At 44.5% G+C, this 18,810-nt stretch overlaps 1 protein-coding gene across 1 annotated transcript in view; it reads left to right on the top strand.

The window, feature by feature from the left end:
- The window catches only part of sept9a (septin 9a), a gene marked incomplete at its 5' end in the record, with an annotated part of 124,692 nt that overhangs the window by 88,091 nt on the left and 17,791 nt on the right, over nt 1–18,810 (top strand). The window contains 3 exon segments of the mRNA XM_042307287.1: nt 6,373–6,594; nt 17,503–17,631; nt 17,818–17,899. Coding sequence (XP_042163221.1) covers nt 6,373–6,594; nt 17,503–17,631; nt 17,818–17,899 — 433 coding nt within the window.

Here is an 18,810-nt window from a genome sequence, read left to right as displayed (position 1 = left end):
ATGTGCAGTAGATGCAGGGCTAGATTATAGACAGTGTAGGACAGGTGTCAAACATATGGATCTGGCCTGTGGGGGGGGGCATAACAAACTTTTTGGGAATATTTTAGGGCCTGTTTGTAGTTAGCTGGCTGTTAAGTGGGAATGCCCCAAGCTATGCATGGAGAGAATAAATCACATCTATTCATTCCCCTCTCTGCTCTTCTCCTGTCTATCCCTCTCCTCTCTCTGGTATTGGGACTTCTGTCTTTATTTACAGAGCAAAGCAACTGCATACTCTGCAATGACAGACAAAACAACATTCTTTATGGGTCATAATTGAAACCAGGAGCACAACAATTCCAGTAAATCTGGGAAAGTATTTTTATTTTTTTGTGGGAATTCTAAATGTATTTTTCTGTGGATTCATACGAAATGCATGTTTCATGCCAATTTCATATTGAAATGAAGGAAATCTCTATTTAATTTTAGGTTGACACACCCTTTCACAGCAACAACCTGGTTGAAGAGTTTCAAGGGATAGGAGAGCCCACTGGAGTTGGAATCTGGGGATGATTAGATGCCCATAAATGGAGAAGACACATTTCAGTTGAATGCATTCAGTTGTATCCCCCTTTCCATGATAAAATGATGAGGGCCAGGTTGGGAATTTAGCCATGACATCAAGGTTAACACCCTTACTCTTACAATGAGTGTCACCTAAATAAAGGCATTTTAATGACATGTCCTCTCCTCTTTGCAGTGCCATGAGATCTTTAATAACCACAGTGAGTCAGGCCATCTGTTTAACATGTTTTATTTTAAATGTAACCTTTATTTATCTAGGCAAGTCAGTTAAGAACAAATTATTATTATTTACAATGATTATTTACAATGATGGCCTACACTGGCCAAACCCGGACGACGCTGTTCCAATTGTGCGCCGCCCTATGGGATTCACAATCACGGCCGGTTGTGATACAACCTGGATTCGAACCAGGGTGTCTGTAGTGACGCCTCTGGCACTGAGACACAGTGCCTTAGACTGCTGCGCCACTCGGTAAAGACTGCCATCCGAAAGACTGCACATTCCATTCAAAAGAGGGATGTAGCCTATGTAATGTAATCCACTCAATTCCAGGAAATGATAATTAGAGGGATCCATCCAAGAGGGATCCATCCATGACAACATATTGCCTCCACAGTGAACCTTATGGTTTCACTGATTGCTGCTGACTGTTACTATTCAACTGACATCTGTTCTACTCTGAAACATTGATAACTCTCCCTACGAATACCCTGTTTATAATGCATTACAATCACATAAAGCTTCATGTGCCATGCATAATGCTTTATAACTACATAGACTGTTCATAACCATTTTATAATTAGAGAGGTAGAGATGAAACAGGATCATCTTCACTTGGACTCATATCTACAATCTGCTTGGCTGACAGTTTGTGGCTTATTAGGTTTGGTTTTATCCTGAAGGTGGTTTTGTTGTCAGCTAGCAAACACAGTGATAGTGTCGATGTTGTCCACATTCTGGGAAACCGACTGGAACCATACTCAATGGATGACATGTTTGTAAAGTTGAGACACACACAACCCTCATCCATTCCTCTGCTTTTCTTGTCTGGTTAACTGGTCCTTCTCTCCCTGTCCCCGTGTGATAATGTGCTGCTAATGTCTCCCAGCTGTTTAGGTGAAATGGCCAACCAGACGTTCTAACTAATGAAAGGGTCAAGGGTCATTTCAGATTTATAGGGTCATTTTCCAAAAAGCACTCAGACACCTATGTTTCGGCGCTGCACAGCAGGCCAAGGCATCCCTGAATAACAGTAACGACATCCAATCAGTTCCATGTTATGCACTTTGGCAAGACATATTGGCTGACATACTGTAGAGCCCTCAAACTCAACTCTGGACCTCCAAGCCAGTTTCACTGCTTTTTTCATTGTTCCCCTCTAACCAGGGACTGATTTAGACCTGGAACACCAGGTGTGTGCATTTAATTATCAGGTAGAACAGAAAACCAGCAGGCCCCGGACGTCATAGGGTAAGAGTTGAATACCCCTGCTATCGAGTTTTTAGAGTTAGTTTACTTAATTTCCAGGTCTCCTTGAAGAGGGGTTTTAACCTCTAGGGATTTGATCGTGGTTAAACAAAGGCTACATTTACTTCACAAAGTTGCACAACGTTTTAGCAGTGTAGTCAGACAGAAAGGTTGTCTGGCCCTCTTGTATGTGCTGTTGGTTGGTAGTGTACCTAGTGTCATCGGGTTCATGAGCTGTCAACGTACAAAGCTAGGGTTGTTAGAATCCTTTGAATCGTGATACTGGTATCGTCCCAGCCCTAATCCCTGCATCGTTCCTATAGTGTCACCCTCTAAACCCTCGAAACTAGACGTTTCTTAACAACCAGGAATGGGAGATTAGTGTGTGTTTCTATTTACTTCTTGTTAAACAGACCCAAACACAGCCAAGACGTACCCAGCTCTCTGGCTCCCTGTAGAGGGAACAGACAGGTACATGTATGGCCCATCCTCCCAAAGGGGTGCTGCAGTGTCCCCTGTAGAGGGAACAGACAGGTACATGTATGGCCCATCCTCCCAAAGGGGTGCTGCAGTGTCCCCTGAAGAGGGAAGGAAAAAGAGACAATCTGTGACTCTTATTTAACGAAGGGAGGGTCGAGACACTGTCACCTTGTTAACCATGATCCTTCACTCCTCACCTTGCAGAGCCTGTTGTAACACTCATCATAGCAGTTCTGTACCATGGTCAGATAGTTATGCCCCATCCTCTCCAAAGGGGTTCTGCAGTGTCCCCTGATGCTAAGGGAAAGGCTGAGCAGTGACTCTATTTGGGATGGACACTGCATCGTCTTGTCTCTGTAACCATGGAGATGAGCAATTGCACTTCACCTCACTCAATGAGTCTTTTACATCAGTCAGAGCCTTTTGTAAGTAACTCTGTTTACAGTACGTGACTGGCATGTGAGGTTAGCTGGATATATAGTACCAGTCAAAGGTTTGGACACACCTACTCATTCAAGGGTTTTTCTTTATTTTACTATTTCCTGCATTGTAGAATAATAGTGAAGACATCAAAACTATGAAATAACAAATAACACAATGTTGTAACCAAAAAAGTGTTAAACAAATATTTTATATTTGAGATTCTTCAATGTAGCCACCCGTTGCCTTAATGACAGCTTTGCACACTCTTGGCATTCTCTCAACCAGCTTCATGAGGTAGTCACCTGGAATGCATTTCAATTAACAGGTGTATCTTTCTATAAGTTATTTTGTGGAATTTCTTTCCTTAATGTGTTTGAGCCAATCAGTAGTGTTGTAACAAGGTAGGGGTGGTATACAGAAAATAGCCCTATTTGGTAAAAGACCAAGTCCATATTATGGCAAGACGACAGTCCATCATTACTTTGACATGAAGGTCAGTCTATCCGGAAAATGTCAAGACTCATTGTCAACTGTTCAGAGGAGACTGAGTGAATCAGGCCTTCATGGTCGAATTGCTGCAAAGAAACCACTACTAAAGGACACCAATAAGAAGAAGAGACTTGCTTGGGCCAATAAACACGAGCAATAGACTTTAGACCAGTGGAAATCTGTCCTTTGGTCAGAGTCCAAATTTGAGATTTTTGGTTCCAACCGCCGTGTCTTTGTGAGAGGCAGAGTAGCTACCCCATCTGGTTTGCTCTTAGTGGGACTATCATTTGGTTTTCAACAGGACAATAACCCAAAACACACCTCCAGGCTGTGTACGTGCTATTTGACCAAGAAGGGGAGTGATGGAGTGCTGCATCAGATGACCTGGCCTCCACAATCACCCGACCTCAACCCAAATGAGATGGATTGGACCGCGGAGTGAAGGAAAAGCAGCCAAGAAGTGCTCAGCATATGTGGGAACTCCTTCAAGGCTGTTGGAAAAGCATTCCAGGTGAATAATTGGTTGCTGGTTGAGAGTGCCCAGAGTGCGCAAAGCTGTCATCAAGGCAAAGGGTGGCTACTTTGAAGAATCTCAAATATATTTTGATATGTTAAACACTTTTTTGGTTACTACATGATTCCGTATGTGGTATTTCATAGTTTTGATGTCTTCTATTATGCTACAATGTAGAAAATAGTCCAAATAAAGAAAAACCCTGTACTGTACTGTAGATAGCCTGGTGACCAGGTCTGTTTGTGCTTCAGCCAACTCCTCAGTCATCCTCTCTTCTACTGTATGCCATGACAACACACATGACAGAAGAGTTGGCTGAAGCACGAACATTCTGGTCACCAGATCTATCTGACCAACCACCCTCCTATATGCCAGTCAAGAACAGTAAGTACAGGGTAGAGCCAGGTATTGGAAGTTACAATAGTGACATGTTGATCAGTATTATTCTGTACCTGTTGCAGTGGAAACTACTAGAGGAGAGGGTGACTGGTGTCTGGACCAGGATGGGGAAGTGGTGTGGAGGCCAGTTGGAGCTAGTTCCCTATAGGCTAGGTGTGTCTCTAACTCTGCCCGTTTCTATAGAAACATTTACTTTGACATCATACTCAATTCACAAGACTTTTCTTTTGAAAACGGACTGGTATCAAGTGTTCTGTGAACAAGATATACCAGCCTATTATCTTCCTACCAGAACCTAGTGTAGTAGTATTTACAGTGAACTCTGGGATTTTCCTGAGTTTCTCTCTTCAGTGTTGTTGTTATCGGAGTTGTAACTAGCTGGAGGGAGAGGGGATGGAATCTTGATGGCTGTAAAATTCTTGGCAGCCTGCCCTTGTGGCTCCAAGAGAGGAGCTGACTGTCCTCCTCGTGTGTGTGTGTGTGTGTGTGTGTGTGTGACATCCTTAATAGCACTGTTGATTCCAGAGTTGTGAGTAGGTCAGGTTTCTCTCATCATCAGCAGGACACACCATATTAAACAATATGCCTGGTGATCAGACACCACCCAGCATACATAGTTAACTTGAGTTAGAATCTGCAGGGGGGTCCTCCTGTAACTCAGGAAAATATACAGAATATTATTCTATGAATGTATATGAGTCCTGCGGTGGTCAGACAAACATGTACTGTGTATCTAACCCTCAGTAGAGACTGTTTACTTCAATATGACTGTTGAGTAAGTGTGTGACTGCAGAAGGCTCTGGGTGGTGCTGAAACACGGTTGGTTCAGTACTTCAGAAGGCTCTGGGTGGTGCTGAAACACAGTTGGTTCAGTACTGCAGAAGGCTCCGGGTGGTGCTGAAACACAGTTGGTTCAGTACTGCAGAAGGCTCCGGGTGGTGCTGAAACACGGTTGGTTCAGTACTTCAGAAGGCCCCGGGTGGTGCTGAAACACAGTTGGTTCAGTACTGCAGAAGGCCCCGGGTGGTGCTGAAACACAGTTGGTTCAGTACTGCAGAAGGCTCTGGGTGGTGCTGAAACACGGTTGGTTCAGTACTTCAGAAGGCCCCGGGTGGTGCTGAAACACGGTTGGTTCAGTACTGCAGAAGGCCCCGGTGGTGCTGAAACACAGTTGGTTCAGTACTGCAGAAGGCTCTGGGTGGTGCTGAAACACGGTTGGTTCAGTACTTCAGAAGGCCCCGGGTGGTGCTGAAACACAGTTGGTTCAGTACTTCAGAAGGCCCCGGGTGGTGCTGAAACACAGTTGGTTCAGTACTGCAGAAGGCTCCGGGTGGTGCTGAAACACAGTTGGTTCAGTACTTCAGAAGGCCCCGGTGGTGCTGAAACACAGTTGGTTCAGTACTGCAGAAGGCTCCGGGTGGTGCTGAAACACGGTTGGTTCAGTACTTCAGAAGGCCCCGGGTGGTGCTGAAACACAGTTGGTTCAGTAATAACAGTAATAATATGTGGAGGGGTTGGGGGGGTTCTTTACATTTCCTTAGTTTATGGTCCGCTAGTCTACACCTCGTCAACTTTTACACTGTCTCCCCAGCTCCAACACACACACACACAGGTAGTCGTCCTGGGGTGCTCAGCTGTCTGTTAGTATTAGCAGGGCTTTGGCCCATGTTTGGTCCTAATGTATGGATATTTGTTCAGACTCGTGTGTGGTCCAGGTCTAGCTAGGTTATGTCTAGCCAGTAACTAACTCCTCACAGCTGTGTAGAAAACCATCCTTCCAACTCCTTCACTTGTTTCTGATGACACAGCAATATGGTTCTGCTATATGTTTAGTGTAGTATACTAACTGTATAAGTTGGTTTCTTGAATGTGTAAGGTTTTTGTTATCTTGCTACTTTAAATGATTTTCTTTATTTCACAGTAGGAAGCTCATGTAATGTGTCCAGTATGTTTCAAATATACATGATCACACGAGAGGAAATAAATGGTTTATCCACTTGTACTGACATGTATTTCTCTGTCCCTCTCTCCTCAGAGTCAGAGGTCACTACCAGCTACAGCAGTAGAGCCATGTCTGAGGTGGCCGTGCCCGAGATGATGAAGCCACCCCCGGCGGTGCCCGCAGCGTGCCAGGTGGAGAAGACTGTGCCAGGTCCTGGCATGGGGGACTTCAGCTATGTGGGCATCGATGCCATCCTGGAACAGATGCGGAGGAAGGCCATGAAACAGGGCTTCGAGCTCAACATCATGGTAGTGGGTGAGTTAACATGAAGAGAGAGAACACACCCACACAAACAGATCAACATCATGGTAGTGGGTGAGTTAACATGGAGAGAGAGAACACACCCACACAAACAGATCAACATCATGGTAGTGGGTGAGTTAACATGGAGAGAGAGAACACACCCACACAAACAGATCAACATCATGGTAGTGGGTGAGTTAACATGAAGAGAGAGAACACACCCACACAAACAGATCAACATCATGGTAGTGGGTGAGTTAACATGAAGAGAGAGAACACACCCACACAAACAGATCAACATCATGGTAGTGGGTGAGTTAACATGGAGAGAGAGAACACACCCACACAAACAGATCAACATCATGGTAGTGGGTGAGTTAACATGGAGAGAGAGAACACACCCACACAAACAGATCAACATCATGGTAGTGGGTGAGTTAACATGAAGAGAGAGAACACACCCACACAAACAGATCAACATCATGGTAGTGGGTGAGTTAACATGAAGAGAGAGAACACACCCACACAAACAGATCAAATTCAATCAATCACATTTATTTTATAAAGCTCTTTTTACGTCAGCTGTGCCTTACAAATACCCAGCCTAAAACCCCAACGAGCAAGCAATGCAAATGTCATACACACACACACACACACACACACACACACACACACACACACACACACACACACACACACACACACACACACACACAGCACAACATCATGGTAGTGGGTGAGTTAACATGGTGAGAGACGAATGCATGTGTACTGTATATGATCATAGGTTTACATCAAATGAGCTCAAGATCCTGGTCTGCTGTTATCCAGCCTGAAGAAACACAGGCCAGAAGGTGGTGGTGTGTGATAGGGACCAGGCTGTGTTTACGGTGAGAGGCTGAGTTAATGTTATCCTCTCCTGGGTTATTCAAGGAGGATATATCTCTAATTTAACATGAGGATCTCTCTAATTAAGAACGCTCTCATTTTCACTCACACACATTTACCCCCCCCCACACACACACACACACACACACACACACACACACACACAGCATTTTGACACTCCCACCATACTGACACTCCCTCATCAGTGTGTGATGGCTCCTTTTTAAAACGATATATTTTTACAACACACACTCCTTCCTTCACCAGAGACCAGCCCCTATAAAACCCCTTTGCCATGCTGTCTCCACACCACATCTCCATTTGATGATGTCGCGACTGTCAGTCTGCTCTGTGGGTTCTTTCCGTGGATAAAACGGCTCACACTACAGCCTACAGGGGTACTTCAAGGAAGGAGGATGCAGACTCATCCATGGAAAAGAAAATCCAAAACGGACCACTTAGTCTCCTGAAGTGTTAATGTGCACTCAGGTGTAATTTGTCATTTAAGTCTGCCTGTGAGAACAGAGCTGTAGGGAAGGAGAAGAATACAGGACGTTAGGTTAATGTTTGAATTTCTCTGCTACAGACTACTCTGGTATATAATAAGTGTACTGAACAAAAATATAAATGCAACATTTTCTACGATTTTACTGAGTTACAGTTCATATAAGGAGATCAGTCAATTGAAAAAATTCAATAGGCCCTAATCTATGGATTTCACGACTGGGCAGGGGCACAGCCATGGTTGGGCCTTGGGGGGCGTAGGCCCACTCACTTGGTAGCCAGGCCCACTCACTGGGGAGCCAGCCCCAACCAATCAGAATGGGTTTTTCTCCACAAAAGGGCTTTATTACTGACAGAAATACTCCTCAGCACCAATCCCGCAGGTGAAGAAGCCGGATGTGGAGGTTCTGGGCTGGCGTGGTTACTTGTGGTCTGTGGTTGTGAGAACGGTTGAACGTATTGCCAAATTCTCAAAAATGACATCAGTTGCAGCTTATGGTAGAGAAATGAACATTCAATTCTCTGGCAACAGCTCTGGTGAACATTCCTGTAGTCAGCATGCCAATTGCACGCTCCCCTCGACTTGAGACATCTGTGGCATTGTGTTGTGTGACAAAACTGCACATTTTATAGTGGCCTTTTGTTGTCCCCAGCACAAGGTGCACATGTGTAATGATCAGCTTCTTGATATGCCACACCTTTCAGGTGGATGAATTATCTTGGTAAAGGAGAAATTCTCACTAACAGGGATGTAAACAAATTTGTGCACAAAATTTGAGAGAAATAAGCTTTTTTGTGCGAATGGAAAATGTTTGATTTTTGTTCAGTGTGTATTATACAGATGATATATAGAAAGGAAAAGAAAAGTACACTACACTCCTCTCACATCAATCATGTCTCATAATAATCCTCCATACTGTATAGTGGTGTGTCCTATATAGAACTGTCTCATAATAATCCTCCATACTGTATAGTGGTGTGTCCTATATAGAACTGTCTCATAATAATCCTCCATACTGTATAGTGGTGTGTCCTATATAGAACTGTCTCATAATAATCCTCCATACTGTATAGTGGTGTGTCCTATCTAGAACTGTCTCATAATAATCCTCCATACTGTATAGTGGTGTGTCCTATATAGAACTGTCTCATAATAATCCTCCATACTGTATAGTGGTGTGTCCTATATAGAACTGTCTCATAATAATCCTCCATACTGTATAGTGGTGTGTCCTATAAAGAACTGTCTCATAATAATCCTCCATACTGTATAGTGGTGTGTCCTATAAAGAACTGTCTCATAATAATCCTCCATACTGTATAGTGGTGTGTCCTATAAAGAACTGTCTCATAATAATCCTCCATACTGTATAGTGGTGTGTCCTATATAGAACTGTCTCATAATAATCCTCCATACTGTATAGTGGTGTGTCCTATATAGAACTGTCTCATAATAATCCTCCATACTGTATAGTGGTGTGTCCTATATAGAACTGTCTCATAATAATCCTCCATACTGTATAGTGGTGTGTCCTATAAAGAACTGTCTCATAATAATCCTCCATACTGTATAGTGGTGTGTCCTATAAAGAACTGTCTCATAATAATCCTCCATACTGTATAGTGGTGTGTCCTATAAAGAACTGTCTCATAATAATCCTCCATACTGTATAGTGGTGTGTCCTATATAGAACTGTCTCATAATAATCCTCCATACTGTATAGTGGTGTGTCCTATATAGAACTGTCTCATAATAATCCTCCATACTGTATAGTGGTGTGTCCTATAAAGAACTGTCTCATAATAATCCTCCATACTGTATAGTGGTGTGTCCTATAAAGAACTGTCATAATAATCCTCCATACTGTATAGTGGTGTGTCCTATATAGAACTGTCTCATAATAATCCTCCATACTGTATAGTGGTGTGTCCTATATAGAACTGTCTCATAATAATCCTCCATACTGTATAGTGGTGTGTCCTATAAAGAACTGTCTCATAATAATCCTCCATACTGTATAGTGGTGTGTCCTATATAGAACTGTCTCATAATAATCCTCCATACTGTATAGTGGTGTGTCCTATATAGAACTGTCTCATAATAATCCTCCATACTGTATAGTGGTGTGTCCTATATAGAACTGTCTCATAATAATCCTCCATACTGTATAGTGGTGTGTCAGTATAAAGGTCAGTATACAGTAGTTCCGCTGAGTGGGACACATCTACATGGCTGAAGAACTACTTTTCTGTACTGGAAGTGGGTGAGAGGGTGTGTGGGTGGGGTCATGAGGGGGTTGAGAGGTGAGGCAGTGCCCCGGGTTAGTGTCTGTTCTCTCTCTCTGTGATGTGGATTCTGCCGACAAAATCTACATTCCTCTCACATTCCCCTGTGGTTGGCCCTGGTGTCCTGGATACAGAGCTCGCCAACCTGCCACCCATTCAGCTCAGGGCTGACTGTAGGCTACGCCATCGTGTGTGTGTGTGTGTGTGTGTGTGTGTGTGTGTGTGTGTGTGTGTGTGTGTGTGTGTGTGTGTGTGTGTGTGTGTGTGTGTGTGTATATATATACATGGTCAGGGTTCAGTGGGATGGGCTGTCAAAATCCCACTGAGCTATATATACAGTTGAAGTGTACCTATGATAAATTACAGACCTCTACATGCTTTGTAAGTTGGAAAACCTGCAAAATCGGCAGTGTATCAAATACTTGTTCTCCCCACTGTATGTGCATATATATATATGCACACAGTTGAAGTCGGAAGTTTACATACACCTTAGCGAAATACATTTAAACTCAGTTTTTCACAATTCCTGACATTTAATCCAAGTAAAAAATTCCATGTCTTAGGTCATTTAGGATCACCACTTTATTTTAAGAATGTGAAATGTCAGAATAATAGTAGAGGTATTTATTTCAGCTTGTACTTCTTTCATCACATTCCCAGTGGGTCAGAAGTTTACATACACTCAATTTGTATTTGGTACCATTGCCTTTAAATTGTTTAACTTGGGTCAAACGTTTTGGGTGGACATCCACAGCTTCCCACAATAAGTTGGGTGAATTTTGGCCCATTCCTTCTGACAGAGCTGGTGTAACTGAGTCAGGTTTGTAGGCCAAATTTTTTATGGGATTGAGGTCAGGGCTGTGTGATGGCCACTCCAATACTTTGACTTTGTTGTCCTTAAGCCATTTTGCCACAACTTTGGAAGTATGGTTGGGGTCATTGTCCATTTGGAAGACCCATTTGCGACCAAGCTTTAACTTCCTGACTCATGTCTTGAGATGTTGCTTCAATATATCTACATAATTTTCCTGCCTCATGATGCCATCTATTTTGTGAAGTGCACCAGCCCCTCCTGCAGCAATGCACCCCCACTACATGATGCTGCCACCCCCGTGCTTCCTCCCCCTTTTCCTCCAAACATAACGATTGTCATTATTGCCAAACAGTTCTATTTTTGTTTGATCAGACCAGAGGACATTTCTCCAAAAAGTACGATCTTTATCCCCATGTACAGTTGCAAACCGTAGTCTGGCTTTTTTATGGCGGTTTTGGAGCAGTGGCTTCTTCCTTGCTGAGCGGCCTTTCAGGTTATGTCGATATTGGACTCGTTTTACTGTTGGTATAGATACTTTTGTACCTGTTTCTTCCAGCGTCTTCACAAGGTGCTTTGCTGTTGTTCTGGGACTGATTTGCACTTTTTGTACCCAAGTATGTTCATCTCAAGGAGACAGAACGCCTCTCCTTCCTGAGCGGTATGATGGCTGCGTGGTCCCATGATGTTTATACTTGCATACTATTGTTTGTACAGATAAACATGGTACCTTCAGGCGCTTGAAAATTGCTCCCAAGGATGAACCCGACTTGCAGAGATCTACAATTTATTTTCTGAGGTCTTGGCTGATTTCTTTTGATTTTCTCATGATGTCAAGCAAAGAGGCACTGAGTTTGAAGGTAGGCCTTGAAATACATCCACAGGTACACCTCCAAATGACTCAAATGATGTCAATTAGCCTATCAGAAGCTTCTAAAGCCATGACATAATTTTCTGGAATTTTCCAAGCTGATTAAAGGCACAGTCAACTTAGTGTATGTAAACTTCTGACCCACTGGAATTGTGATACAGTGAATTATAAGTGAAATAATCTGTCTGTAAACAATTGTTGTAAAAATTACTTGTGTCATGCACAAAGTAGATGTCCTAACCGACTTGCCAAAACTATAGTTTGTTAACAAGAAATTTGTGGAGTGGTTGAAAAATGAGTTTTAATGACTTGTTTTAACTTCCGACTCCAGCTCTGTGTGTGTATATTCTACCGTTCAAAAGTTTGGAGTCACTTAGAAATGTCCTTGTTTTTGAAAGAAAAGCAAAAAGAAAATGTCCATTTAAAATAACAAACTGATCAGAAATACAGTGTAGACATTGTTAATGTTGTAAATGACTATTGTAGCTGGAAACGGCTGATTTGTAATGGAATATCTACTTAGGCGTACAGAGGCCCATTATCAGCAACCATCACTCCTGTGATCCAATGGCACATTGTATTAGCTAATCCAAGTTTAACATTAACATTCTAATTGATCATTAGAAAACCCTTTTGAAATTATTTTAGCACAGCTGAAAACTGTTGTTCTGATTAAAGAAGCGATTAAACTGTCCTTCTTTAGGCTAGTTGAGTGTCTGGAGCATCAGCATTTGTGGGTTTGATTACAGGCTCAAAATGGCCAGAAATAAAGACCTTTCTTCTGAAACTTGTCAGTCTATTCTTGTTCTGAGAAATGAAGGCTATGCCATGTGAGAAATTGCCAAGAAACTGAAGATCTCGTTCAACGCTGCGTACGACTCCCTTCACAGAACAGCGCAAACTGGCTCTAACCAGAATAGAAAGAGGGGTGGGAGGCCCCGGTGCACAACTGAGCAAGAGGACAAGTACTTTAGAGTGTCTAGTTTTGGTAACAGACGCCTCACAAATCCTCAACTGGCAGCTTCATTAAATAGTACCTGCAAAACACCAGTCTCAACATCAACAGTGAAGAGGCGACTCCGGTATGCTGGCCTTCTAGGCAGAGTTGCAAAGAAAAAGCCATATCTCAGACTGGCCAATAAAATAAAATATTAAGATTGTCAAAAGAACACAGACACTGGACAGAGGAAGATTGGGAAAAGTTGTTATGAACAGACAAATCTAAGTTTTTGAGGTGTTCTGATCACAAAGAACATGAAAAGATGCTGGATGGAGTGCTTGACGCCATCTGTCAAGCATGGTGGAGGCAATGAGATGGGGGTGCTCTGGTGGTGATAAAGTGGGAGATTTGTACAGGGTAAAAGGGATCTTGTAGAAGGAAGGCTATCACTCCATTTTGAAGGACACAATTATTATATCAATAAAAAATCATTATTTATAACCTAGTCAACGTCTTGACTATATTTCCTATTCATTTTGTAACTCATTTCATGTATGTTTTCATGGAAAACAAGGACATTTCTAAGTGACCCCAAACTTTTGAACTGTAGTGTGTGTGTGTGTGTGTGTTTGTGTGTGTGTGTGTGTGTGTGAATGGAAGCTGATTCTGCTGGGCATACCTCCACACTCCTTATGATAACCAGCCGTGACCCTCAGTCAAACACTACTAATCTAATGATACAAGAATCTAAGAGTAGAAGGGCTGATCTAGGATCAGGTCCTCCCTGTCTATAACAATCTGATTCAATATCTCAAATGCAGAATGTATCCTAGATCAGCACTCCTACTCTGAGATGGTTACTAATGTTTAATACACCTGTATTGTTGTATTGATACCCTGTCCTTCCTCTCCACAATCTGGCTGGTCTTTGGGTCCAGCCTTTCAGCTAGGGGGATCAACACTGTAGCATGTCTACAGCCCATCCCACTGAACCCTGACCTTGGCCCCGTAGCTCACAGGATTCCCCTCTTCAGGCTCAGCCACTCATACCAACCGTTCAGGGGAATTCTAGACCCCTAGAAAATGTGATACAGTGCCTCTGGTATGGGACTTCAACAGCATGAGCACAGGGTTGGTATTGGCCTGGATAATGCACATCTCTACTTTAACAATTACATCGGTCCCCGTACGGGCAATTTGGGTTTTCATAACAGATTAATAATCAAAAATGTATTGTATGGCAATGGTTTTTGATTGGAGTACAGTAAGTGGTTCATTCGTAAACTTGGTGGAAACACTGGAGAGGCTCTCTGGAAAGCTTTGATTCTTCAGGTCCGAAGCAAACACAGATGTGTTGTAAAGGGACGATGCTGTACTACTTCCCATAATGTTAGAGGTCAGAAGTCAAGACACTGAGGGGCTGGTCATTAATCAGTTGTTTGAAGCCTTAAATCCCAAATGAAGTTTCAACATATAAACCTCCATTATTTTTTGTGTGTGTGTGTGTGTGTGCGTGCGTGCGTGAACACTTACTAAGAACACCAGAGGCCCTGAGCTCCAGTCTGTGTTGACTTAACCAGACAGTGAACTAAACTGTGTGTGTTACCTGTCCAGGGGTCATAAACACTACACTCTCCCTCGTTAACCCACAGTTGATCCCAGGGGCCAAAAGTGATGTTGGCGGTAGTCAGCTGCTACAGGCAATCTTTTGGGTCCATGCACAGTATGTTCTTCCCTAATTCTACAATGTTCAGGGTTCTATCTAGTCCAGCTTTTCAATCTATCTCTCCCATGTCCTCTATCTTCTGACCCACACACACACACACACACACACACACACACACACACACACACACACACACACACACACACACACACACACACACACACACCTCTCCAGCTGGTTCCTCTCCAGTGCTGATAGAGCAGAGCTCTTCTCCAGACTGCAGGGTTACATGTCTACCCAGCGTTGCAGATGGCGGTCACATGTCCTGCCCAACAGCTGTTCCAGTCTGTTTAATACTCTGTTGCAGGGATCATCAACTAGATTCAGCCGCCGGACTTTTGTTTCTTGAACGGATGGTCATGAGGGGCCGGAACATCATTATAAATCATTTGTAGACTGTAAATGGACAGCAAGAAGCCCAAAGTGATATAATATCAGACTAAAACAGAATCATTTCAAACCTTGCTTACATTTGTATACGATCACATACATCTCTCTATTAGGCGTGAGAAGACTTTAGAACAGATTTCCCCCCATAAAATCACTTGGAGCTGGACAGAAGACTGTGTTTTGTCTTATGTCCAATAATTAAACATAAACAGTTTACAGTTGGGGAACCCTGCTGTATTAGGAGAGATAAGAGAACAGGGGAAGTGTGTGTGTGTGTCATAGACTTATGGTGCGTGTGTGACCCAAAGGTCTTTGTCGACAATGGCCAGTTTTATAGTGCAGTGATCTGAGCCAGCGTCAGCTGCACAAACCACAGACAGATGAGTTTCACACTTATGGAAGTCTGGGTTTCTCCAACCAACTGCTCAATGGCGGATAAGGCTCAGCTCAGTTCAAGGCTCAGTGTGGTTTAATTGACAGCAGAGCTCTTCCCCAGACTGCAGGTCTGAGCCCCGAAAGGACATGTATTTCCTTTAGGCCAACTTTAATGGATGGGAGGGAGAGTGGGAGTGGGAGGGGGGGGGGGAGTGGGAGGGAGGGAGTGGGAGAGGGAGGGAGTGGGAGGGAGGGAGAGTGGGAGGCGGAGTGGGAAGGAGGGAGAGAGGGAGTGGGAGGGAGAGTGGGAGTGGGAGGGAGGGAGAGTGGGAGGGAGGGAGGGAGGGAGAGTGGGAGGGGAGTGGGAGAGGGAGTGGGAGGGAGGCGGAGTGGGAAGGAGGGAGAGAGGGAGTGGGAGGGAGAGTGGGAGGGAGGGAGTGGGAGGGGAGTGGGAGGGAGGGAGAGTGGGAGGCGGAGTGGGAAGGAGGGAGAGTGTGAGTGGGAGGGAGAGTGGGAGGGAGTGGGAGGGAGGGAGAGGGGAGTGGGAGGGAGGGAGGGGGGAGTGGGAGGGAGGGAGAGTGGGAGTGGGAGGGGGAGAGAGGGAGGACCTTGGCCAAGTGACTGAGTCATTATTCTGTACTTGGGACTCATATCAGAGCCACAGAGATGAGAGAATGGTGAAAAGGGCACTGACGTAACGTGTGTGTTCGGCGGGGAGGCCTTACTGAAGACACCTGTAACTTTTCCTCCACTGCAGTCAAAACCTTGTGAAATAGCCTCTTTCTCCCCTGAGTGTCTGTGACCGGCTGGAACAGCTCTGGTGTTAAACTCTGTTTGTCTCAGTATGAATGGCGGATAAGGCTCAGCTCAGTTCAAGGCTCAGTGTGGTTTAATTGACAGCAGAGCTCTTCCCCAGACTGCAGGTCTGAGCCCCGAAAGGACATGTATTTCCTTTAGGCCAACTTTAATGGATGGGAGGGAGAGTGGGAGTGGGAGGGAGAGTGGGAGTGGGAGTGGGAGGGAGGGAGGGAGAGTGGGAGGGGGAGTGGGTGGGAGAGTGGGAGAGGGGAGGGAGGGGAGGGAGGGAGAGTGGGAGGCGGAGTGGGAAGGAGGGAGAGAGGGAGTGGGAGGGAGGGGGAGTGGGAGGGAGAGTGGGAGGGGGAGGGGAGGGAGGGAGAGTGGGAGGGGAGTGGGAGTGGGAGGGAGAGAGGGAGTGGGAGGGAGAGTGGGAGTGGGAGGGAGGGAGAGTGGGAGGGGGAGTGGGAGAGGGAGTGGGAGGGAGGGAGAGTGGGAGGCGGAGTGGGAAGGAGGGAGAGTGTGAGTGGGAGGGAGAGTGTGGTGGGAGGGTGAGTGGGAGGGGAGTGGGAGGAGGGAGTGAGAGGGAGTGGGAGGGAGGGAGAGTGGGAGTGGGAGGGAGGGAGAGTGGGAGTGGGAGGGAGAGTGGGAGGGGGAGAGAGGGAGGACCTTGGCCAAGTGACTGAGTCATTATTCTGTACTTGGGACTCATATCAGAGCCACAGAGATGAGAGAATGGTGAAAAGGGCACTGACGTAACGTGTGTGTTCGGCGGGGAGGCCTTACTGAAGACACCTGTAACTTTTCCTCCACTGCAGCCAAAACCTTGTGAAATAGCCTCTTTCTCCCCTGAGTGTCTGTGACCGGCTGGAACAGCTCTGGTGTTAAACTCTGTTTGTCTCAGTATGAAATAATGAGGCCCGTCAGTCATTACACCACTGGAATGAACCTGTTAGTGGGAAGAGTGACTGAAGAATGTTCTGGAGAAAGGTGAGAGGAAGTCCACCATTGTGAGAGTAGTCTATTCCCTACAGTCACACTAGATGAGAGGGTATTGGTTTAAATCGAGGCCTGGGCTACTGTTTTACCTTCATCGTAGAGTTTCTACGTTATTGTGTTTAGCTCAGTTGGTAGAGCATGGTGCTTGCAGCTCCAGGGTTGTGGGCTTGTTTCCCACGGGACCAGTACCAATCAAAAGTATGAAAGTGGATGTACTCATTACTGTAAGTCACTCTGAATAAGATGGTCTGCTAGATGACTAAAATCTCAATTGTGGCTTTGTTTATTTGCATTACCAATGTGTTTGACATTCAGGTGTGTGTGTGTGTGTGTAGGGCAGAGCGGCCTAGGGAAGTCCACTCTGATGAACACTCTGTTCAAGTCCAAGGTGAGCCGTAAGTCAGTGCAGGCCACGTCCCAGGAGAAGATCCCCAAGACCATCCATATCAAGTCTGTCAGCCACGGTGAGAGGAGGAAAATATCACTCATACTGTTTATTTCACTCTTTCTTTTCTGCACCTCTCTAGCTACATCTTTCACCCTATCCATCTCCCCCTCTACTCAGTCTACCCTGTGTTGTGACTAAGTCTGAGGTAAATTTGGCCTCTGAGGTGCTTGTATTCAGTCTAATTGTGTCTGTCTCTGTTCAGACATTGAGGAGAAGGGGGTGAGGATGAAACTAACTGTTATCGACACGCCCGGCTTCGGGGATCAGATCAACAACGAGAACTGGTACAGTAACAGTACAATCCATAGCTGAAATGTTATATTTATAATGTGCCTATATTTCTATCTATGTGTATATACAGTTGAAGTCCGATGTTTACATACACCTTAGTCAAATACATTTAAACTCAGTTTTTCACAATTCCTGACATTTAATCCAAGTCAAAATTCCCTGTTTAGGTCATTTAGGATCACCACTTTATTTAAAGAATGTGAAATGTCAGAATAATAGTAGGGGTATTTATTTCAGCTTTTATTTCTTTCATCACATTCGCAGTGGGTCAGAAGTTTACATACTCAATTAGTATTTGGTACCATTGCCTTTAAATTGTTTAACTTGGGTCAAACGTTTCAGGTAGCCTTCCACAAGCTTCACACAATAAGCCCATTCCTCCTAACAGAGCTGGTGTAACTGAGTCAGGTTTGTAGGCCTCCTTGCTCGCACACGCTTTTTCAGTTCTGCCCATAAATTTGCTATAGGAATGAGTTCAGGACTTTGTGATGGTGGACACTCCAATACCTTGACTTTGTTGTCCTTAAGCCATTTTGCCACAACTTTGGAATTATGCTTGGGGTCATTGTCCATTTGGAAGACCCATTTGCGACCAAGCTTTAACTTCCTGACTGATGTCTTGAGATGTTGCTTCAATATATCTACATAATTTTCTTTCCTCATGATGCCATCTATTTTGTGAAGTGCACCAGTCCCTCCTGCAGCAAATCACCCCCACAACATGATGCTGCCACCCCCGTGCGTCACGGTTGGGATGGTGTTCTTCGGCTTGCAAGCCTCCCCCATTTTCCTCCAAACATCATAACGATGGTCATTATGGCAAAACAGTTCTATTTTTGTTTCATCAGACCAGAGGACATTTCTCCAAAAAGTACGATCTTTGTCCTCATGTGCAGTTGCAAAC

The sequence above is a fragment of the Oncorhynchus tshawytscha genome, linkage group LG27, assembly GCF_018296145.1.
Source record: "Oncorhynchus tshawytscha isolate Ot180627B linkage group LG27, Otsh_v2.0, whole genome shotgun sequence".
NCBI lineage: Eukaryota > Metazoa > Chordata > Actinopteri > Salmoniformes > Salmonidae > Oncorhynchus > Oncorhynchus tshawytscha.
This window is presented reverse-complemented; position numbering and strand designations above follow the sequence as displayed.